Source organism: Pristiophorus japonicus, chromosome 3 (assembly GCF_044704955.1).
Source record: "Pristiophorus japonicus isolate sPriJap1 chromosome 3, sPriJap1.hap1, whole genome shotgun sequence".
Taxonomy (NCBI): domain Eukaryota; kingdom Metazoa; phylum Chordata; class Chondrichthyes; family Pristiophoridae; genus Pristiophorus; species Pristiophorus japonicus.
This window is the reverse complement of record NC_091979.1, coordinates 143060169-143078952: the sequence shown is the minus strand read 5'-3', so window position 1 is coordinate 143078952 and position 18784 is coordinate 143060169. Positions and strand designations below refer to the sequence as shown.

Below are 18784 nucleotides of genomic sequence, written 5' to 3'. Positions count from 1 at the left end.
CTCTCTCTCTCACTCTCACTCTCACTTCACTCTCACTCTCACTCTCACTCTCTCACTCCTCCTCTCACTCTCCACTCTCACTATCACTCTCACTCTCACTCTCTCACTTCACTCTCTCTCTCCTCTCTCTCTTCCTCTCTCTCTCTTCTCTCTCTCTCTCTCTCTTTCTCTCTCTTCTCTCTCTCTTTCTCTTTCTCTCTCTTTCTCTCTCTTTTTCTCTCTCTTTTTCTCTCTCTTTTTCTCTCTCTTTTTCTCTCTCTTTTTCTCTCTCTTTTTCTCTCTCTTTTTCTCTCTCTTTTTCTCTCTCTTTTTCTCTCTCTTTTTCTCTCTCTCTTTCCCTCTTTCCCCCCCCCCCCCCCACCTCGTTCTGGATGCCTAATTTGTAACCTACGCCTGATTTTTTAATGTGTAGAACAGGTTTTTTCAGTTCTACAAAAATCTTCACTTGCTCCATTCTACTTTAGTTTGGAGTGCGTTTTCACTGTGGAAACTTTCAAATCAGGCATCAGTGGCCGGACACGCCCCCTTTTGAAGAAAAAATTCTGTTCCAAAGTAGAACTGTTCTACCTGACGAGAACGGCAGAAAAAAAAATGTGGAGAATTGCGATTTCTAAGATAGTCCGTTCTCCACCAGTTGCTCCTAAAAAATCAGGCGCAAATCATGTGGAAACTTGGGCCCATAGTGACTGCACTATAAAAGTAATCCATTGGTTTTAATGTGCTTTGGGATGTCTTTAGAATGTCAAAAGCAAGTTCTTCTCTGTCTCCATTCTACACAGAAGAATAGGTTTCTTTACATCCAGTTGATTTCTAGAAATCCTAGAGGAGACTGGCATCAAACTTTAACTAACTTAAAAGAAAATCGGAGGGTGATGGAGCAAGGTAATTTTGACATCCTTCTCCAAGGGTCTGAACAGCAGTGAGCTATTATGTAAAATGAAGATGGGACGATCTGGCCTGGAGGTGGCAGAGGTTGAACAGATTGCCATCTGTTCTATAATTTAGCTCCACTCCGGCAGGGAGCTTGCTAAGGGTGAGATGTAGCATTGCAGCAAGGAAGATCGAATAGAGCGTTGGTGTGATGACGCAGCCTTGCTTGACTCTGGTCTGGATGTGGATTGGGTCTGTTGTGGATCCATTGGTCAAAATCACGACTTGCGTGTCACCGTAGAGCAGACAGAGGATGGTGACAAATGATTGCGTCTCACGCACTCTGAGACTGAACTCCAAGCCATCGTCAACACTTTCACCAAGCGTATGAGAGCATGGGCCTTGCACTAAACATCCGTAAGACAAAGGTCCTCTACCAACCTGATCCCGCCACACAGCACTGCCCCCCAATTATAAAAATCCATGACGAGACCTTGGACAATGTGGACCATTTTCCATACTTTGGGAGTCTACTGTCAGCAAGAGCAGACATTGATGACAAGGTCCAACACCGCCTTCAGCGCGCCAGCGCAGCCTTCGGTTGCCTGAGGTAGAGAGTGTTTGAAGACCAGGACCTCAAATCCGGCACCAAGCTCATAGTCTATAGGGCAGTAGTGATACCCGCCCTCCTATATGGCTCAGAGACGTGGGGTATATACAGCAGGCACCTCAAAACGCTGGAGAAGTACCTCCAGTGTTTCCTTCGCAAGATCCTGCAAATCCATTGGCAGGACAGACGCACCAACGCAGTGTTCTCGCTCAGGCCAACATCCCCAGCATCGAAGCATTGACCACACTTGATCAGCTCTGTTGGGCAGACTACATCATCCGCATGCCCGACACAAGACTCCCAAAGCAAGTGTTCTACGCGGAGCTTCGGCACGGCAGGCGAGCCCCTGGTGGGCAGAGTAAACGCTTCAAGGACACCCTCAAAGCCTCCTTGACACAGTGCAACATCCCCACCGATTCCTGGGAATCCCTGGTCCATGACCACCCAAAGTGGAGGAAGAGCATCCGGGAGGGCGCTGAGCACCTCGAGTCACATCGCCGAGAACAAGCAGAAACCAAGCATGGACAGCGGAAGGAGCGTGCGTCAACCCAGACTCCCCACCCACCCTTTCCTTCAACCACTGTTTGCCCCACCTGTGACCGAAACTGTAGGTCCCGCGTTGGACTGCTCAGTCACCTGAGAACTCACTTTTAGAGTGGAAGCAAGTCATCTTCGACTCCGAGGGACTGCCTATGATGATGATGATTATGTAAAAGTAGCTATACTTTACTGAAAATTGTTTTAATGTTTGCCTTTCAAATGTCATTGAAGTTTTTTTCTGTGTGTCTTAGATGTCTACAAATGTCAGTTTGGAAAAGGAAGTGCACTTGACAAAGTCTGGATGTGCTGGAATAATAACATTAAATCGGCCAAAGGCCCTTAATGCTCTGAACCTTTCCATGATTAGACTGATCTACCCCCAGCTAAAGGTTTGTGTCATTGTTTTTAAAATTTCACTCTAATTTTAAAATGGAGGGTGTGCAGTACCTGGTTTTAAAATGGAACGTTTAAAATATCTGTTAGTGTCTGGGAATGTGAATTATCAATACATTCACTGTTTTAGTAATCTGAACATCTTATAAATGCATTGAATACATTAACCTCGATGCCAAATCCAAACAGATATTGGAAACATTTGGGGGAAAAAATGTTGATTTTGTGCAAGCAATACTGTCTTCAAACAGCTGTCTTGCATTATATAAACCTCTTTTCCAACAAAAGTTGTTGTTCTGGTTGTTTTGGGTTGAATGTTACTTTATTTGATTTATAACCCTCTTAAAGGGGAAAACAAGTATGGAGAGGTGCTATATCAATGCAAATACTATCTTTGTGTATAAAATGAGGAAGAAATTTCAATGGAAGCTACTCCCCTTCAGCCTATCTTCCCCTCTAAATGTCGTATGGCAACCTTTGCAGCCACTTGCCTGACATATTGCCTCAAGGAAATATGAACTGCTGGCTGGAACTGTACGGATATAACATCACTGCAAACTGACTCTGTGGCCCCTTTTCAACTTCTAGAATTTTTTGAGGATGTAACTAGTAGAGTGGACAAGGGGGAGCCTGTGGATGTGGTGTATTTAGACTTTCAAAAGGCTTTTGACAAGGTTCCACACAAGAGATTAGTGTGCAAAATGAAAGCACATGGTATTGGGGGTAATGTACTGACGTGGATAGAGAACTGGTTGGCAGACAGGGAGCAAAGAGTAGGAATAAGGCCAGCGTCATTCGTGACGCAGCAGGGGAGTTCAAGGAGCGTCGGAAAGACAGCGTGGGGAAGCCTATAAAAGGCTAGCTGGTGCAGCTGCAGCAGGGTGAGAAGGCAAAAAAGTAGAAAGAAATCGAAAGGTGACGTCACAGCTAAGGGGGTAAGTGATTGGCTGGTGATTGGTGAGTAGTTTTTTTTTTTCTTTTCTTTATCAGTAAGTAACCTTTGAGCATTGTTGTTGCCAAATTAAGTTAATCTAAGGGTTAAGTCATGGCAGGAGAGCTCGGACATGTGGTATGTTCCTCCTGTAATATGTGGGAAGTCAGAGACGCTTCCAGTGTCCCTGACGATTACATGTGCGGGAAGTGCATCCACCTACAACACCTGACAGACCGCATTGCGGCACTGGAGCTGCGGGTGGATTTACTCTGGAGCATCCACGATGCTGAGAATGACATGAATGGCACGTTTAGTGAGTTGGCCACACCGCAGGTAAAGGGTACACAGCCAGATAGGGAATGGGTGATCAACAGGAAGAGCAGTACAAGGAAGGTAGTGCAGGGGTCCCCTGCGGTCATCCCCTTGCAAAACAGATACACCGCTTTGGGTACTGTTGAGGGGAATGACTCATCAGAGGAGAGCAGCAGCAGCCAAGTTCATGGCACCGTGGGTGGCTCTGCTGCACAGGAGGGCAGGAAAAAGAATGGGAGAGCTATAGTGATCGGGGATTCTATTGTAAGGGGAATAGATAGACATTTCTGCGGCCGCAACCGAGACTCGAGGATGGTATGTTGCCTTCCTGGTGCAAGGGTCAAGGATGTCTCGGAGTGGGTGCAGGACATTCTGAAAAGGGAGAGTGAACAGCCAGTTATCTTGGTGCATATAGGTACCAATGATATAGGTAAAAAACGGGATGAGATCCTACAAGACGAATTTAGGGAGCTAGGAGCTAAATTGTAAAAGTAGGACCTCAAAAGAAGTAATCTCAGGATTGCTACCAGTGCCACGTGCGAGTCAGAGTAGGAATCGCAGGATAGCTCAGATGAATACGTGGCTTGAGAAATGGTGCAGAAGAAAGGGATTCAAATTCCTGGGACATTGGAACCGGTTCTGGGAGAGGTGGGACCAGTACAAACCGGATGGTTTGCACCTGGGCAGGACCGGAACCAATGTCCTAGGGGGGAGTGTTTGCTAGTGCTGTTGGGAGGGGTTAAACTAATATGGCAGGGGGAAGGGAACCTATGCAGGGAGACAGAGGGAAGTAGAATGGGGGCAGAAGCAAAAGATAGAAAGAAGAAAAGTAAAAGTGGAGGGCAGAGAAACCCAAGGCAAAAAGCAAAAAGGGCCACATTACAGTAAAATTCTAAAGAGGCAAAGGGTGTTAATAAGACGAGCCTAAAGGTTCTGTGCCTCAGTGCAAGGAGTATTCAGAATAAGGTAAACGAATTAACTGCACAGATAGCAGTTAACGGATATGATGTAATTGGCATCACGGAGACATGGCTCAAGGGTGACCAAGGCTGGGAACTCAACATACAGGGGTATTCAACATTTAGGAAGGACAGACCAAAAGGAAAAGGAGGTGGCATTGCTGGTTAGAGAGGAAATTAATGCAATAGTGAGGAAGGACATTAGCTTGGATGATGTGGAATCGGTATGGGTGGAGCTACGGAATACCAAAGGGCAGAAAACGCTAGTGGGAGTTGTGTACAGACCACCAAACAGTGGTAATGAGGTTGGGGACAGCATCAAACAAGAAATTAGGAATGCGTGCAATAAAGGTACAGCAGTTATCATGGGCTACATATTGATTGGGCTAACCAAACTGGTAGCAATGCGGTGGGGATAGTTTCCTAGACCAATATGTTGCAGAACCAACTTAGAGGGCTGGCCATCCTAGACTGGGTGATGTGTAATGAGAAAGGATTAATTAGCAATCGTGTTGTGAGAGGCCCCTTGGGGAAGAGTGACCATAATATGATAGAATTCTTTATTTAGATGGAGAGTGACACAGTTAATACAGAGATTAGGGTCCTGAACTTAAGGAAAGGTAACTTCAATGGTATGAGACGTGAATTGGCTAGAATAGACTGGCGAGTGATACTTAAAGGATTGACGGTGAATAGGCAATGGCAAACATTTAAAGATCACATGGATTAACTTCAACAATTGTACATCCCGGTCTGGAGTAAAAATAAAACGGGGAAGGTGGCTCAACCGTGGCAATGAGGGAAATTAAGGATAGTGTTAAATCCAAGGAAGAGGCATATAAATTGGCCAGAAAAAGCCGCAAACCTGAAGACTGGAACAATTTTGTAATACAGCAGAGGGCGACAAAGGGTTTAATTAGGAGGGGGAAAATAGAGTATGGGAGGAAGCTTGCTGGCAACATAAAAACTGTATACAAAAGCTTCTATAGATATGTGAAGTGAAAAAGATTTGTGAAAACAAACATAGGTCCCTTGCAGTCAGATTCAGGGAAATTTATAATGGGGAACAAAGAAATGGCGGACCAGTTAAACAAATACTTTGGTTCTGTCTTCACGAAGGAAGACATGAATAACCTTCTGAAAATACTAGGGGACCGAGGGTCTAGTGGGAAGGAGGAACTGAAGGAAATCCTTATAAGGCGGGCAATTGTGTTAGGGAAATTGATAGGATTGAAGGCCGATAAATCCTCGGGGCCTGATAGCCTGCATCCCAGAGGACTTACTGAAATAGCCCTAGAATAGTGGATACCTTGGTGATCATGTTCCAACAGTCTTATCGACTCTGGATTGGTTCCTATGGACTGGAGGGTAGCTAATGTAACACCACTTTTTAAGAAAGGAGGGAGGGAGGGAGGAAGGTAATTATAGACTGGTTAGCCTGACATCAGTGGTGGAGAAAATGTTGGAATCAATTATTAAAGATGAAATAGCAGCACATTTGGAAAGCAGTGACGGGATCAGTCCAAATCAGCATGGATTTATGAAAGCCTTCATTGCAAGAGGGATGGAGTACAAAAGCAGGGAGGTCCTACAGGGTATTGGTGAGGCCGCACCTGGAGTACTGCATGCAGTTTTGGTCACCTTACTTAAGGAAGGATATACTAGCTTTGGAGGGGGTACAGAGACGATTCACTAGGCTGATTCCGGAGATGAGGGGGTTACCTTATGATGATAGATTGAGTAGACTAGGTCTTTACTCGTTGGAGTTCAGAAGGATGAGGGGTGATCTTATAGAAACATTTAAAATAATGAAAGGGACAGACAAAATAGAGGCAGAGAGGTTGTTTCCACTAGTCGGGGAGACTAGAACTAGGGGCACAGCCTCAAAATATGGGGGAGCCAATTTAAAACCGAGTTGAGAAGAAATTTCTTCTCCCAGAGGGTTGTGAATCTGTGGAATTCTCTGCCCAGGGAAGCAGTTGAGGCTAGCTCATTGAATGTATTCAAATCACAGATAAATTTTTAACCAATAAGGGAATTAAGGGTTATGGGGAGCGGGCGGGTAAGTGGAACTGAGTCCACGGCCAGATCAGCCATGATCTTTTTGAATGGCGGAGCAGGCTCGAGGAGCTAGATGGCCTACTCCTGTTCCTAATTCTTATGTATTAAAGGGAAATCCTGCTTGACAAATCTTCTGGAATTTTTTGAGGATGTAACTAGTAGAGGGAGAACCAGTGGATGTGGTGTATTTGGACTTTCAAAAGGCTTTTGACAAGGTCCCAAACAAGAGATTGGTGTGCAAAATTAAAGCACATGGTATTGGGAGTAATGTACTGACGTGGATAGAGAACTGGTTGGCAGACAGGAAGCAGAGAGTCGGGATAAACGGGTCCTTTTCAGAATGGCAGGCAGTGACTACTGGGGTGCCGCAGGGCTCAGTGCTGGGACTCCAGCTATTTACAATATACATTAATGATTTGGATGAGGGAATTGAGTGTAATATCTCCAAGTTTGCAGATGACACTAAGTTGGGTGGCGGTGTGAGCTGTGAGGAGGACGCTAAAAGGCTGCAGGGTGACTTCGACAGGTTAGGTGAGTGAGCAAACGTGTGGCAGATGCAGTATAATGTGGATAAATGTGAGGTTATCCACTTTGATGGCAAAAACATGAAGGCAGAATATTATCTGAATGGCGCCAGTTTAGGAAAAGGGGAGGTGCAACGAGACCTGGGTGTCATGGTACATCACTCATTGAAAGTTGGCATGCAGGTCCAGCAGGCGGTGAAGGTGGAAAATGGTATGTTGGCCTTCATAGCTAGGGGATTTGAGTATAGGAGCAGGGAGGTCTTACTGCAGTTGTACAAGGCCTTAGTGAGGCCTCACCTGGAATATTGTGTTCAATATTGTAATCTGAGGAAGGAATTCTTGCTATTGAGGAGTGCAGCGAAGGTTCACCAGACTGATTCCCGGGATAGCAGGACAGACATATGAGGAGAGACTGGATCGACTGGGCCTGTATTCACTGGAGTTTAGAAGAATGAGAGGGGATCTCATAGAAACATATAAAATTCTGACGGGACTGGACAGGTTAGATGCCGGAAGAATGTTCCCGATGTTGGGGGAAGTCCAGAACCAGGGGACATAGTTTAAGGATAAGGGGTAAGCCATTTAGGACTGAGATGAGGAGAAACTTCTTCACTGAGTTGTGGGCATGTGGAATTCTCTACCACAGAAAGTTGTTGAGACCACTTCGTTCGATATATTCAAAAGGGAGTTAGATGCGGCCCTTACGGCTAAAGGGGTGTGGAGAGAAAGCAAGAATGGGGTACTGAAGTGCATGATCATAGAAACATAGAAACATAGAAAATAGGTGCAGGAGTAGGCCATTCGGCCCTTCTAGCCTGCACCGCCATTCAATGAGTTCATGGCTGAACATTCAACTTCAGTACCCCATTCCTGCTTTCTTGCCATACCCCTTGATCTCCCTAGTAGTAAGGACCTCATCTAACTCCTTTTTGAATATATTTAGTGAATTGGCCTCAACAACTTTCTGTGGTAGAGAATTCCACAGGTTCGCCACTCTCTGGGTGAAGAAGTTCCTCCGCATCTCGGTCCTAAATGGCTTACCCCTTATCCTTAGACTGTGACCTCTGGTTCTGGACTTCCCCAACATTGGGAACATTCTTCCTGCATCTAACCTGTCTAACCCCGTCAGAATTTTAAATGTTTCTATGAGGTCCCCTCTCATTCTTCTGAACTCCAGTGAATACAAGCCCAGTTGATCCAGTCTTTCTTGATAGGTCAGTCCCGCCATCCCGGGAATCAGTCTGGTGAACCTTCGCTGCACTCCCTCAATAGCAAGAATGTCCTTCCTCAGGTTAGGAGACCAAAACTGTACACAATACTCCAGGTGTGGCCTCACCAATGCCCTGTACAACTGTAGCAACACCTCCCTGCCCCTGTACTCAAATCCCCTTGCTATGAAGGCCAACATGCCATTTGCTTTCTTAACCGCCTGCTGCACCTGCATGCCAACCTTCAATGACTGATGTACCATGACACCCAGGTCTCTTTGCACCTCCCCTTTTCCTAATCTGTCACCATTCAGATGATAGTCTGTCTCTCTGTTTTTACCACCAAAGTGGATAACCTCACATTTATCCACATTATACTTCATCTGCCATGCATTTGCCCACTCACCTAACCTATCCAAGTCGCTCTGCAGCCTCACAGCATCCTCCTCACAGCTCACACTGCCACCCAACTTAGTGTCATGATCATATTGAATGGTGGTGCAGGCTCGAAGGGCTGAATGGCCTACTCCTGTACCTATTTTCTATGTTCTCCAGATTTCTCTTTCCTCTCTTACTCCCACTTTTCATTTGTGTTGAGATATGGCTGTTGACAACACTCTGGTACATTACTCAAATGGCCCTTCTTCATGTGTGGGCCTAGACATGATATATATTGGCAGGAGGATGATCAGCGAAGTGGGGCCATCACATCAGAGTCACATTTGCAGTTCACCAGTGTACGCACATACCCTTCCCAGCACGAGTCACTGAACAATGATCAGGAACAGAATCCCCAGCTTGTATTGTTGTTTTACTTTCCCAGCTCAGGAGCACAGGGCAATTTGTTGTGCCCTGACGTGTGTTTTCACTAGAGAAACAAATGCATCAATTGTGCACTTTTTTTCCCACAACGAGATTGTTTAAAACTCAATGTTGAGATTTTCTTCTCACAATGTTCTATAATATTCATGTTGAGAAAGTCTCTGTGGCAAAGTAGAAACAAAATGGAAACATTTAATTTTGTATAATTTTCAAATGTGAAAAGAACTTTGGTAGACCAAAGCTTAAATCTCCTGAATTTGGATGACATTACATGTTGGGGATTAAATTGGAAGCAAGAGAGGAAAATATGTACTCTTTGGTATTAAAAGATGGTCTGAAGCTATTGTAGATGTAAATTGTACAATATCCACAATTTGTGATTCATTTCTAAATTGCTTGTACCACAAACATGGGCAGAAGTAATTCAGAGACAATTGGAATGTGATGCTAAACTTAGCTGGTTTTATGTAAATAGCTTTAGTTAGAGTGGTGATGTGATATGATTGGTTTGTCAGTTACAGTATATATCTACCCGACAAAGATGGCAATGTCAAAGACAGTAAATACACATCGTTTCAGAAAGCCTACAGTTTTGATCTGTCATCAGTTTGAGTGTCTTGTTTTCAGAAATGTGCAAAGGTTATGCATTTCATGGCAATTTAAATTGAAGCTTTTCTAAATGCTACATACATGTATGCAGTCATGTAATAGATTGAAATAAAAGCCATATTTCTTTGGTCAGGAACACTGCTGTTTGAAAAGCGTCTTCGATGAATGGTACATATTGTACACAGTGATGCATATGGGTGGCATTACTTAACTAAAGAAGTACTTCTGGCTTGTGTTCCCCACAGATTTGCTTTATTAATTAACTCCTGACTATGAATATTTTCTGTATTGAAAGGCTGTATCTCTCTCTAGCTTCTCTCTCATCTCCCCCATGTCCTCTCCGAGCTGATCCTGTCCATGGGATCCACTTCCTGATCCCTTGATTGCATTCCCACTAAGCTGCTGACCACCCAACTTCCCTTCCTGGACCCATGTCAGCCGACATTGTAAATGTTTCCCTCTCCTCGGGTACTATCCTCCCTTTCCAAACTGCCATGATCACCCCCTCCTCAAAAAAAACTCTGTCGACCCCTTTGTTGTTTCTAGTCCATCTCCAGTGTCCTTCTCCTCTCCAAAATCCTTGAAGGTGTTGTAGCCTCCCAAACTGTGGCCACCTCTCTCGCAACTCCCTGTTTAAATATCTCCAACAATATTTTCACCTGTCATTTCTCTTCCTACTCCGCACCGTTTCCTCTGAAGTCTCCATCCTCAACCTAGTCTACATGCTGCCTCTTGGCGGCATAATTCATAGACATGGTGACAGCTTCTACGTGTACGCTGACAACACACAACTCTACCACTTCACAACCTCTCTCCACCCCTCCACTGTCTTTATGCTGTCTAACATTCAGACTTGGTCTTCAAACTTCATTCCCTTGCCCTCGATTCCATCCCCCTTCCGTCACTGTCAAGCTGAACCAGATAGTTTGAGTTGTTGGCATATCCTCTCTATTAGATAGCCCACCTACTTTCACATCCATAACATCACCAACCTCTGCCTCTACCTCAGTCTATCTGCTGCTGAAGCCTTCATCCATGCCTTAGTGACCTCCAGCAATACCTTCCTGTCCAGCCTCCAATCCTTAACCTTCCATAAAATTCAGTTCATCCCAAACTCTGCTGCCAGTATCCTATCCTGCACCAGGTCCCACAGTGTCATCGTCCCTGTCCTTGCTGACTCCTTGAACCTCAATGCCTCAAATGTTAAATTATCATTCTGTGTTTAAATCCCTTCATAGCTTTGACTCCTCTCTATCTCTGTAACTTCCTCCAGCACTGCAACCGCCCCCAATTCTTCCTTTTTGTTCCTCTGACTCCGGCCTCTTGTGCATTAGCAGATGAAGACCTGGAATTCCCTCCCTATCTCCCTCTCTTTCTTTAAGACCCTCCTTAAAACCAACCTCTTTGATCGAGCTTTTGATCACCTTTCTCGGGGCTCAAAGTTCCCCAAGAGTTGCCCCTATTTTTGGAGCAAGTAACTTTTTTTGGAGTAACTTAAAAATTGCAAATTTCCCCATTTAACTTGGTCCAGTGTAAGTCAGTTAGTTAGGTTTTTTTTCTAGTTTACTTTGTTCTCTCCAAAAGGGGGCGTGACAAGCCGCTTACGCCTCTTCTGGCCATAGAAGCAAATTTGGCCAGCTGAAAGTTACTCCAAACTAACTTAGGCCAGTGTATGTGGCCACTTTTCTCGGCACAGAAAAACTTTACCTATATTTAAGAAATCAGCGCAGGTAGCCAGAGATATCGGGGTGGGGGTGGCGGGGGAGGGTGAGTTAGAGGATTCTAAAGCACTAAAGATCTTCACAACATCACAACATCTTCAGTACAACAGCTGCACAACATCATCAAAAATAAATGAAAGATAAATCAGCTTCTGAAAATAGAGCAGTCCTACCTAGCTGACTGCAGAACGCACCGGCTAGCCTTCCCGCCAGGGCTAGGGGCAGCAGGCACGCATGACTGTAGGGATGACGTATTTTTACTTTTTACAGTTGTCCCTAAATGTTGCGTGGTCCTAATGGAGCATGATTCAGTTTTAATGCAAAATATCTTTTATTGGATATTTTACAGTGCACTTCAACGACAACAACAGCAAAGAAAGGCTGCACCCATCCCTCACCCATATCTCTGGGAAAGTGCACTTCCTCATAGGGTCGGTGATGGTGGGGGGCGGGTGGTTGGGGGCCCGGCTTGGGTCTGACCGGTGGCTGATAGAAACATAGAAAATAGGTGCAGGAGTAGGCCATTCAGCCCTTCTAGCCTGCACCGCCATTCAATGAGTTCATGGCTGAACATTCAACTTCAGTACCCCATTCCTGCTTTCTCGCCATACCCCTTGATCCCCCTAGTAGTAAGGACCTCATCTAACTCCTTTTTGAATATATTTAGTGAATTGGCCTCAACAACTTTCTGTGGTAGAGAATTCCACAGGTTTACCACTCTCTGGGTGAAGAAGTTCCTCCGCATCTCGGTCCTAAATGGCTTCCCCCTTATCCTTAGACTGTGACCTCTGGTTCTGGACTTCCCCAACATTGGGAACATTCTTCCTGCATCTAACCTGTCTAACCCCGTCAGAATTTTAAATGTTTCTATGAGGTCCCCTCTCATTCTTCTGAACTCCAGTGAATACAAGCCCAGTTGATCCAGTCTTTCTTGATAGGTCAGTCCCGCCATCCCGGGAATCAGTCTGGTGAACCTTCGCTGCACTCCCTGGATTGAAGTGGGAGTGGCATTTGAGTATCCGGCCTTTGTGCCCTTATTGCAGAAGCTAGCTCCCTCATGGCATCTGCCATCGTTTGCACACCCTCTGAAATGCCCGCCCTCACTTCCCATCTCAGTGCAGAGATTTCACCCGACCGTGTCGCTACCTCATCACGCACCCCACTGACGGCCGCCACGAGTGATCTTGTGAGGGCATTGGTCTCCTCACCCAATGACACAACCTGATTAACTTCTGCTGAAGGCTGCATCTCAAGAGAGTCTGGTCGGCTTCTCCTTCCCCTCGCTGTGGGTCTGCCTAGTGGCACCCCTCCAGTGTGAGGCGCAGGCTAGGACGGTGGGGGACTGGGTGTCACCAGATGCGTTTCACGACCACCACTGGGACCCGCGACTTTGGAAGGTGTGAAACTATGGAATGTTGCCAAGGAGCTCATGGAGGTATCTGGCAGTGTGATGCCCTGTACTATGGCATGATCCATATCGCGGTCAGCATTCTCCCGTGCACACATTCCCATGGACCCCTCCTCCCCCCACCCGCCTTGGTCTGGAGCGCGTGCATCTGGATCCTCTGATGGATCTTCAGGACGTTGAGGAGTGTCATCGTCTTCTGCAAAATACAACAGAACAGTCAAATGGTTAGCAGCACAGGAGGGGGCAGGATGGGTGGCATGAGTAGTCTGACGTGTAGCAGGCCAGTCAGCAGGTTGATTTGAAGGGTGACTCTGCATTTTAATGACTCACCCTCATCCTCGTGTGGGTCCAGCTTGTGCAGAGCTGATTCTTTTTCTGCTGATGCGACTCAGCAAGGCAGCAACCCTCTCTGTTCCAGGGGTGACAGTTGGTGCAGATTTGGCGGACCTCCTCTTGTTCTAAGTCTTTCCCTTTTGTTGTGGGCCAATTTCCTCTGCAAAGATGAAAATATTAATTTTCAGACATGGTGCGCTTCTGATGGGTGGGACACATACAGATGGTCACATTTTCCATTGTAATTCAATTTAAAGATGAAGATATTACTTACACTCACTACTTGACCAATGTCCTGCCATTTCTTCTTGCACTGGCTTCCAGATCTTGCGGTATTGACCCCTGCGGAGTATTCTTCTGCAACTAAGTTCCATCTTTTTCTCATTTCCTTGGGTGAAACTTTTGACTGACCACTCTTGCTGATATCCAGCTCCAGCCATTTCTCCTCAATGACAGTTACGAGTTTCTCCACTTCCTCATGGAGGAAATTCTTTGTTCGTCTTGCACGCTCTTGGGCCATTCGTGTATTGGACTCGCACTCAGGTAATGTTCAAAAATCACACTTCTCACCTTTCTTCCACCTATCCAGCACTCCTTTCCACTTCCTCAGCCACACAAAAATCAATATTTAAACCTTACCTTTTATATATGCTCTATTACCAATGATACTGAGGACGCTCTCCCTTTAATTGGCCGATTGCCAAGCTTCCTGTTTCATTGCACATGTGCGTAAGCTGAACCGCCCATTGCGCATGGACGCACGCTCAAACGGACATGCGTCCCCCTGCCGGCACTGCACAAGACGCTGGGCCCAAGCCCCACCCCCCTGCCGGCCGTGCCGAGCAAATGCGGCTGAAACTCCGCCCCCCCACAGGCTCTGCAGCGCCATGCCGATGGATCCGGACGAGGAGGGAGCGGCCAAATTAATAGGTCCATTTTTAGTGCTTTTTTTGGCTCTCAAAGTCGACGTGCCACCCCTAACTACGCCGCTCTAGGCGGCTGGGAAAATTCGGGCCCATAGTTGGGTCCTTTGGTTCTACATCCATTTTTTGATCATGTATGTGTGAACCGCTTTCGGATGTTTTTCTGCATGAAAGATGCGACATAAATATGTTGCACCTCCCCTTTTCCAGAACACAGAGGTCACCTCAATAGCCGTATGCCTCAGGTAAAATGGGGACTGCATGAATTTGTTTCTGAATGGTGATTAGTGCAAGAATAAAAGTGTTTATTAATGATTAAAATTGATTCTGTGCATGTATAAATGTTAAAAGTGTAGATTATACAGAAAGGCCTGTTTGTGTTGAAACAAAATGGAAGCCCACACAGCTGCCACATGGGTTTTGTGTATTGAAAAGGCATTTAATCTAATCAAGAGATGGCTGAGCCAGGCCAGACAGCCACATGTGTGAAGAGAGCCAATAAGAAGCTGCCCTGGAGCCAAGACCCTGTCCTGAGGCTTTCTGAGGGACAGTAGCTTTTGAGAGGTATAAAGAACTCAGCCAAAGACTCTTCTCTCTCTTCTGAACCAGCCAGCCAAAGGGAAGTAACGTATATCACTCTTCATTATAATCTCATTGTATCTGTTGTAACTAGGATGGATGTGCATGTGTGTGTGTTTTTTTAATAAATTGTTCCAATTGTTTTAAAATAATTGTTTCACTGTCAAATTTAATGCCAGAGATTTAGAAATCTTACATTAGGAAGCAGATTGCATCTCTCAATGCTTTTGTGGCATATGCCAGTTCTTTATGAATAGGTTAAGCAGGTGATCTGCTTGCAGGCCTTTGAAAGTCTAGCTCTTGAGTCAGATGCGACAGGTGCCATGGGTGATTTTCATTCCATTCCCACCTTTTTATGAAAGCACCTGGATTCCACTTGGCACCTCCCTATAACAGCATGGCAAAAATCACAAAGATGTTGTGTGGGGGACCATGGGCAGAGTTGTGTATTCGTGCTCTCCATAACACACTGCTGCAGCGCTAACCCTGTTGTTTTAATTTTAAATGTAGATAGCTCTGTAATGGTAATGGAGTCAACAGCTACAGATCAGTACGAACAGCGATTGTTTGTGAATGTGTGTCTGTACTTGATTGATTTAGTGTCATTTATAGCTGGTTCATTTTTCACAGCTAGCAGGTAAAGTCTGAATAAGGGGATCAGTGATTTGTATGAATGAGACAGTGTGTGTTCATGAGTTTGACCCATGCAGATCAAACTCACTATGGATTGGCCCTCATGCAGATTGTTTAATGGGTTAAATTAATATTCCATCTTTCCTAAATTCAGCTTGAATTTTTTGTGGCAGAAATGGGAGCAGGACAATGAAACCTCGTTAGTGATCATTAAAGGAGCTGGAGAGAAAGCTTTCTGTGCTGGCGGTGATATTAGAGGTATGTGTTGGTCTAAATTTAATTTGTATTTTATTACTTGGCATTTTTAGAATTTATGAAGTACACTGTCATCATATTTAATGTACGAGCATGGATGACTGCGATATAGAAACATAGAAAATAGATGCAGGAGTAGGCCATTCGGCCCTTTGAGCCTGCACCGCCATTCAATAAGATCATGGCTGATCATTTCTTCAGTACCCCTTTCCTGCTTTCTCTCCATACCCCTTGATCCCCTTAACCGTAAGGGCCATATCTAACTCCCTCTTGAATATATCCAGTGAACTGGCATCAACAACTCTCCGAGGCAGGGAATTCCACAGATTAACAACTCTCTGAATGAAGAAGTTTCTCCTCATCTCAGTCCTAAATGGCCGCCTCCTTATCCTAAGACTATGTACCCTGGTTCTGGACTTCCCCAACATCGGGAACATTCTTCCCGCATCTATCCTGTCCAGTCCCGTCAGAATCCTATACGTTTCTATGAGATCCCCTCTTATCCTCCTAAGCTCCAGTGAATACATATAGTAGTGGCCTATGTTTAATGACCATCAGTCAGAATTAACTACAAAACCACAGAGGCGACTAATTCTCCGCCGACTTCCATTGAATCAAACCCTATTAACAACTGCCTATGAAATGCAACTGTGGCCACACACTTAGTGCCATGGCTGGTTTTCCTATTTAAAAAAAAAAAGATTGCCGAGTGCACTAATGTATTTATTTCCAATGTCCCGTAGCTGCTGCTGAAAGCATTTTTTGTGCCCATCATTCAGAAAGTACTTATCCTAAGCCACTCATCTCCAGTAATATCACTGAAATGGCAGAATTTTTGATGTGTACATTCTTCTTCAATAAAGCATGACTTCTTGGTAAGGCTTCTACCATTAGTAGCATTGCAGAGCTTAATAAGAATGAAAATTGACCCAAAAGCCAGTGGCTTTGCAGTTTAGCTACAATTGTTAGAGATTACAGATCCTCTATAATCTGTGTTTTATGATAGAAGACAGGACCAGAATGCCTTGACTGGCTGAAGGTTAAGTGTGTATTTCGTGTTTCATTTTAATAACTTCTTGACTTCCTGGCTGATTTTGCTGTTTCCTATTTAGCTGTTACAGAGGCAGGAAAAGTTGGAGACAGACTGGCGGAAGATTTCTTCAGAGAAGAGTATATTCTAAACAATGCAATTGGTATGTAAAGTATAGTGCTCTAATCAGTCTTCTGCTAAAATACCCTTAAAGGACTACTATTCATGCACTTCCTTCATCGCCATTCTCCTGGTTCTTTACTACTTTGACCCTTCATGTGCTATTCCCTAACTGAGATAAGTAACCTTTCTGGGCTTCTATCACTTTTCTGGTAGTATCCAAGAGCTTGAAATTATTTTTTTTTAATTCCCCTCCCTCCTTTCTCCAGAGATAGGACCTAGATTCTTCTCACACCATGGCTGAGTGTATAAGCTAGCCATTGTAGAGGATGGCAGGCATAACCTGACTGCATCTTCACGTTCCCAAGAGGATTCATTACAACTCCAACTTAACAGTTTTACGCAGCTTTAACACAAACAACAATGCTCAAGTATGCTCCTTCAACCCATCTAATATTATTAGAAATCTCTAACCCCATTGCACTTGGTCGCAACTCCTTGTGCACAATGTGATATTGACTAGTGCTTAATTACAGTTGATTTTATGTTTTAAATCTCAATATAATACTGTGGGGTGTTTGCTGCGAATTGCAAAAAAATGGCTCAAAAAATAAACAATTCAATATTTTATTTAGGAAACTGCCGGATTCCATACGTGGCCCTTATTGATGGAATAACGATGGGAGGGGTAAGTACTTTTCTCTCCGTTGATTTAATAATTTACTTCTACATTTTATGAATGTAATCTCTGTGTCATGTGGTCAAATATCTAAATACGTGGAAGTTAAAACATGGAAACAAGCCATTTGTCCCAACTCAATCTCTGTTTGAGTTTACCCTCCATGCAAGGAAATAGTTCTGATCATATTTATTCCTCAAACATCCTTGCATCATTCACCTCCCATCCCGCCCCACATCCAAAAGTCTTTTATTTCCTATTGTCAAGATTTTGTTAATTAATTGTGCATTGTAGCATTGCAGAAAGAAAATGGATTCAGGAGTTTGGCTACTTTATAAGAAAAAATGGTTACAAAACAGTTAACATAAAATCTGGACACAGCTAAACAGTCTATCTAAAGAATTCCTTCAGCATGATTGAATTTCTATTTGATTGTTACTACATAAATATGCTACTGTGCTATGACTTGAATAACCAACAGATGGAGACATTCAGCAATTTTGGTGGCTATGTGTTCTGTTGCTTTTAGATTCTCCATTAAAGTGGGCGTTCTAGAAGTGGGGCCAAGAATACTCCACAATAATACATACCAGCACAAGTAAAAATACATTAGACTAGAAGTTTGGGGCTATTGGGGTGAAGAATTGTTAACTTTTAACATTGTTTCACACACTTGACTGATCATCAAAACAAATCTGTACAAATATTATTGCAGGCGTTAAAAATTGAACTCCTAGTGATAAATTATCTAGGACTTTAAAATAAGGACTAAATTAGTTTGAATAGAAGAGTTTTATTCGACATTTAGTGCATTTATTTCTGTGCCATGCAAAACAAGAACATCACAAGTTGGACAATATTAACTAAGAATCAGAAGTTTCAAAAGATGGTAATGACACAGTGGTGTTCAACAACATGTGGCTGCAATAACCGAGGTGATGCATATTGCATCCAATCTATGATTTTTGTAAAGGGGGAATTCCATTTCCCCAGCAATCATCCTGAATTCTTGGCAGAGGGGAGCTTTTCTTGCTTATCCCAAACATGCCGCTGTAAGAAAAACATAAAGACCAAATTAATTTTGTGGCAGCTCCAGAATCTGTTTCAGAACTCGGAACTAAGCCAATAATTTATGGATTTCCTTAACCCTTCTCAATTTTTTCCCATTGATTTGTCAAAATAAAAATAGTATTTGATAATCTGTTTTAGAATCTTGTTCCATTGTTAACGTCTAGTGCCTGCATTGAGTATTTCCATGTAA

The 18784-nt window shown here is 44.1% G+C and overlaps 1 protein-coding gene across 3 annotated transcripts in view; it reads left to right on the top strand.

The window, feature by feature from the left end:
• hibch (3-hydroxyisobutyryl-CoA hydrolase) overlaps positions 1-18784 on the top strand; it is a 231163-nt gene that overhangs the window by 47696 nt on the left and 164683 nt on the right. For all 3 annotated transcript variants that reach the window (XM_070875870.1, XM_070875871.1, XM_070875872.1), the window contains exons 3-6: positions 2272-2409; positions 15613-15697; positions 16807-16887; positions 17480-17532. In XM_070875870.1, coding sequence (XP_070731971.1) covers positions 2272-2409; positions 15613-15697; positions 16807-16887; positions 17480-17532 — 357 coding nt within the window. The remainder of the gene's footprint in view (positions 1-2271; positions 2410-15612; positions 15698-16806; positions 16888-17479; positions 17533-18784) is intronic.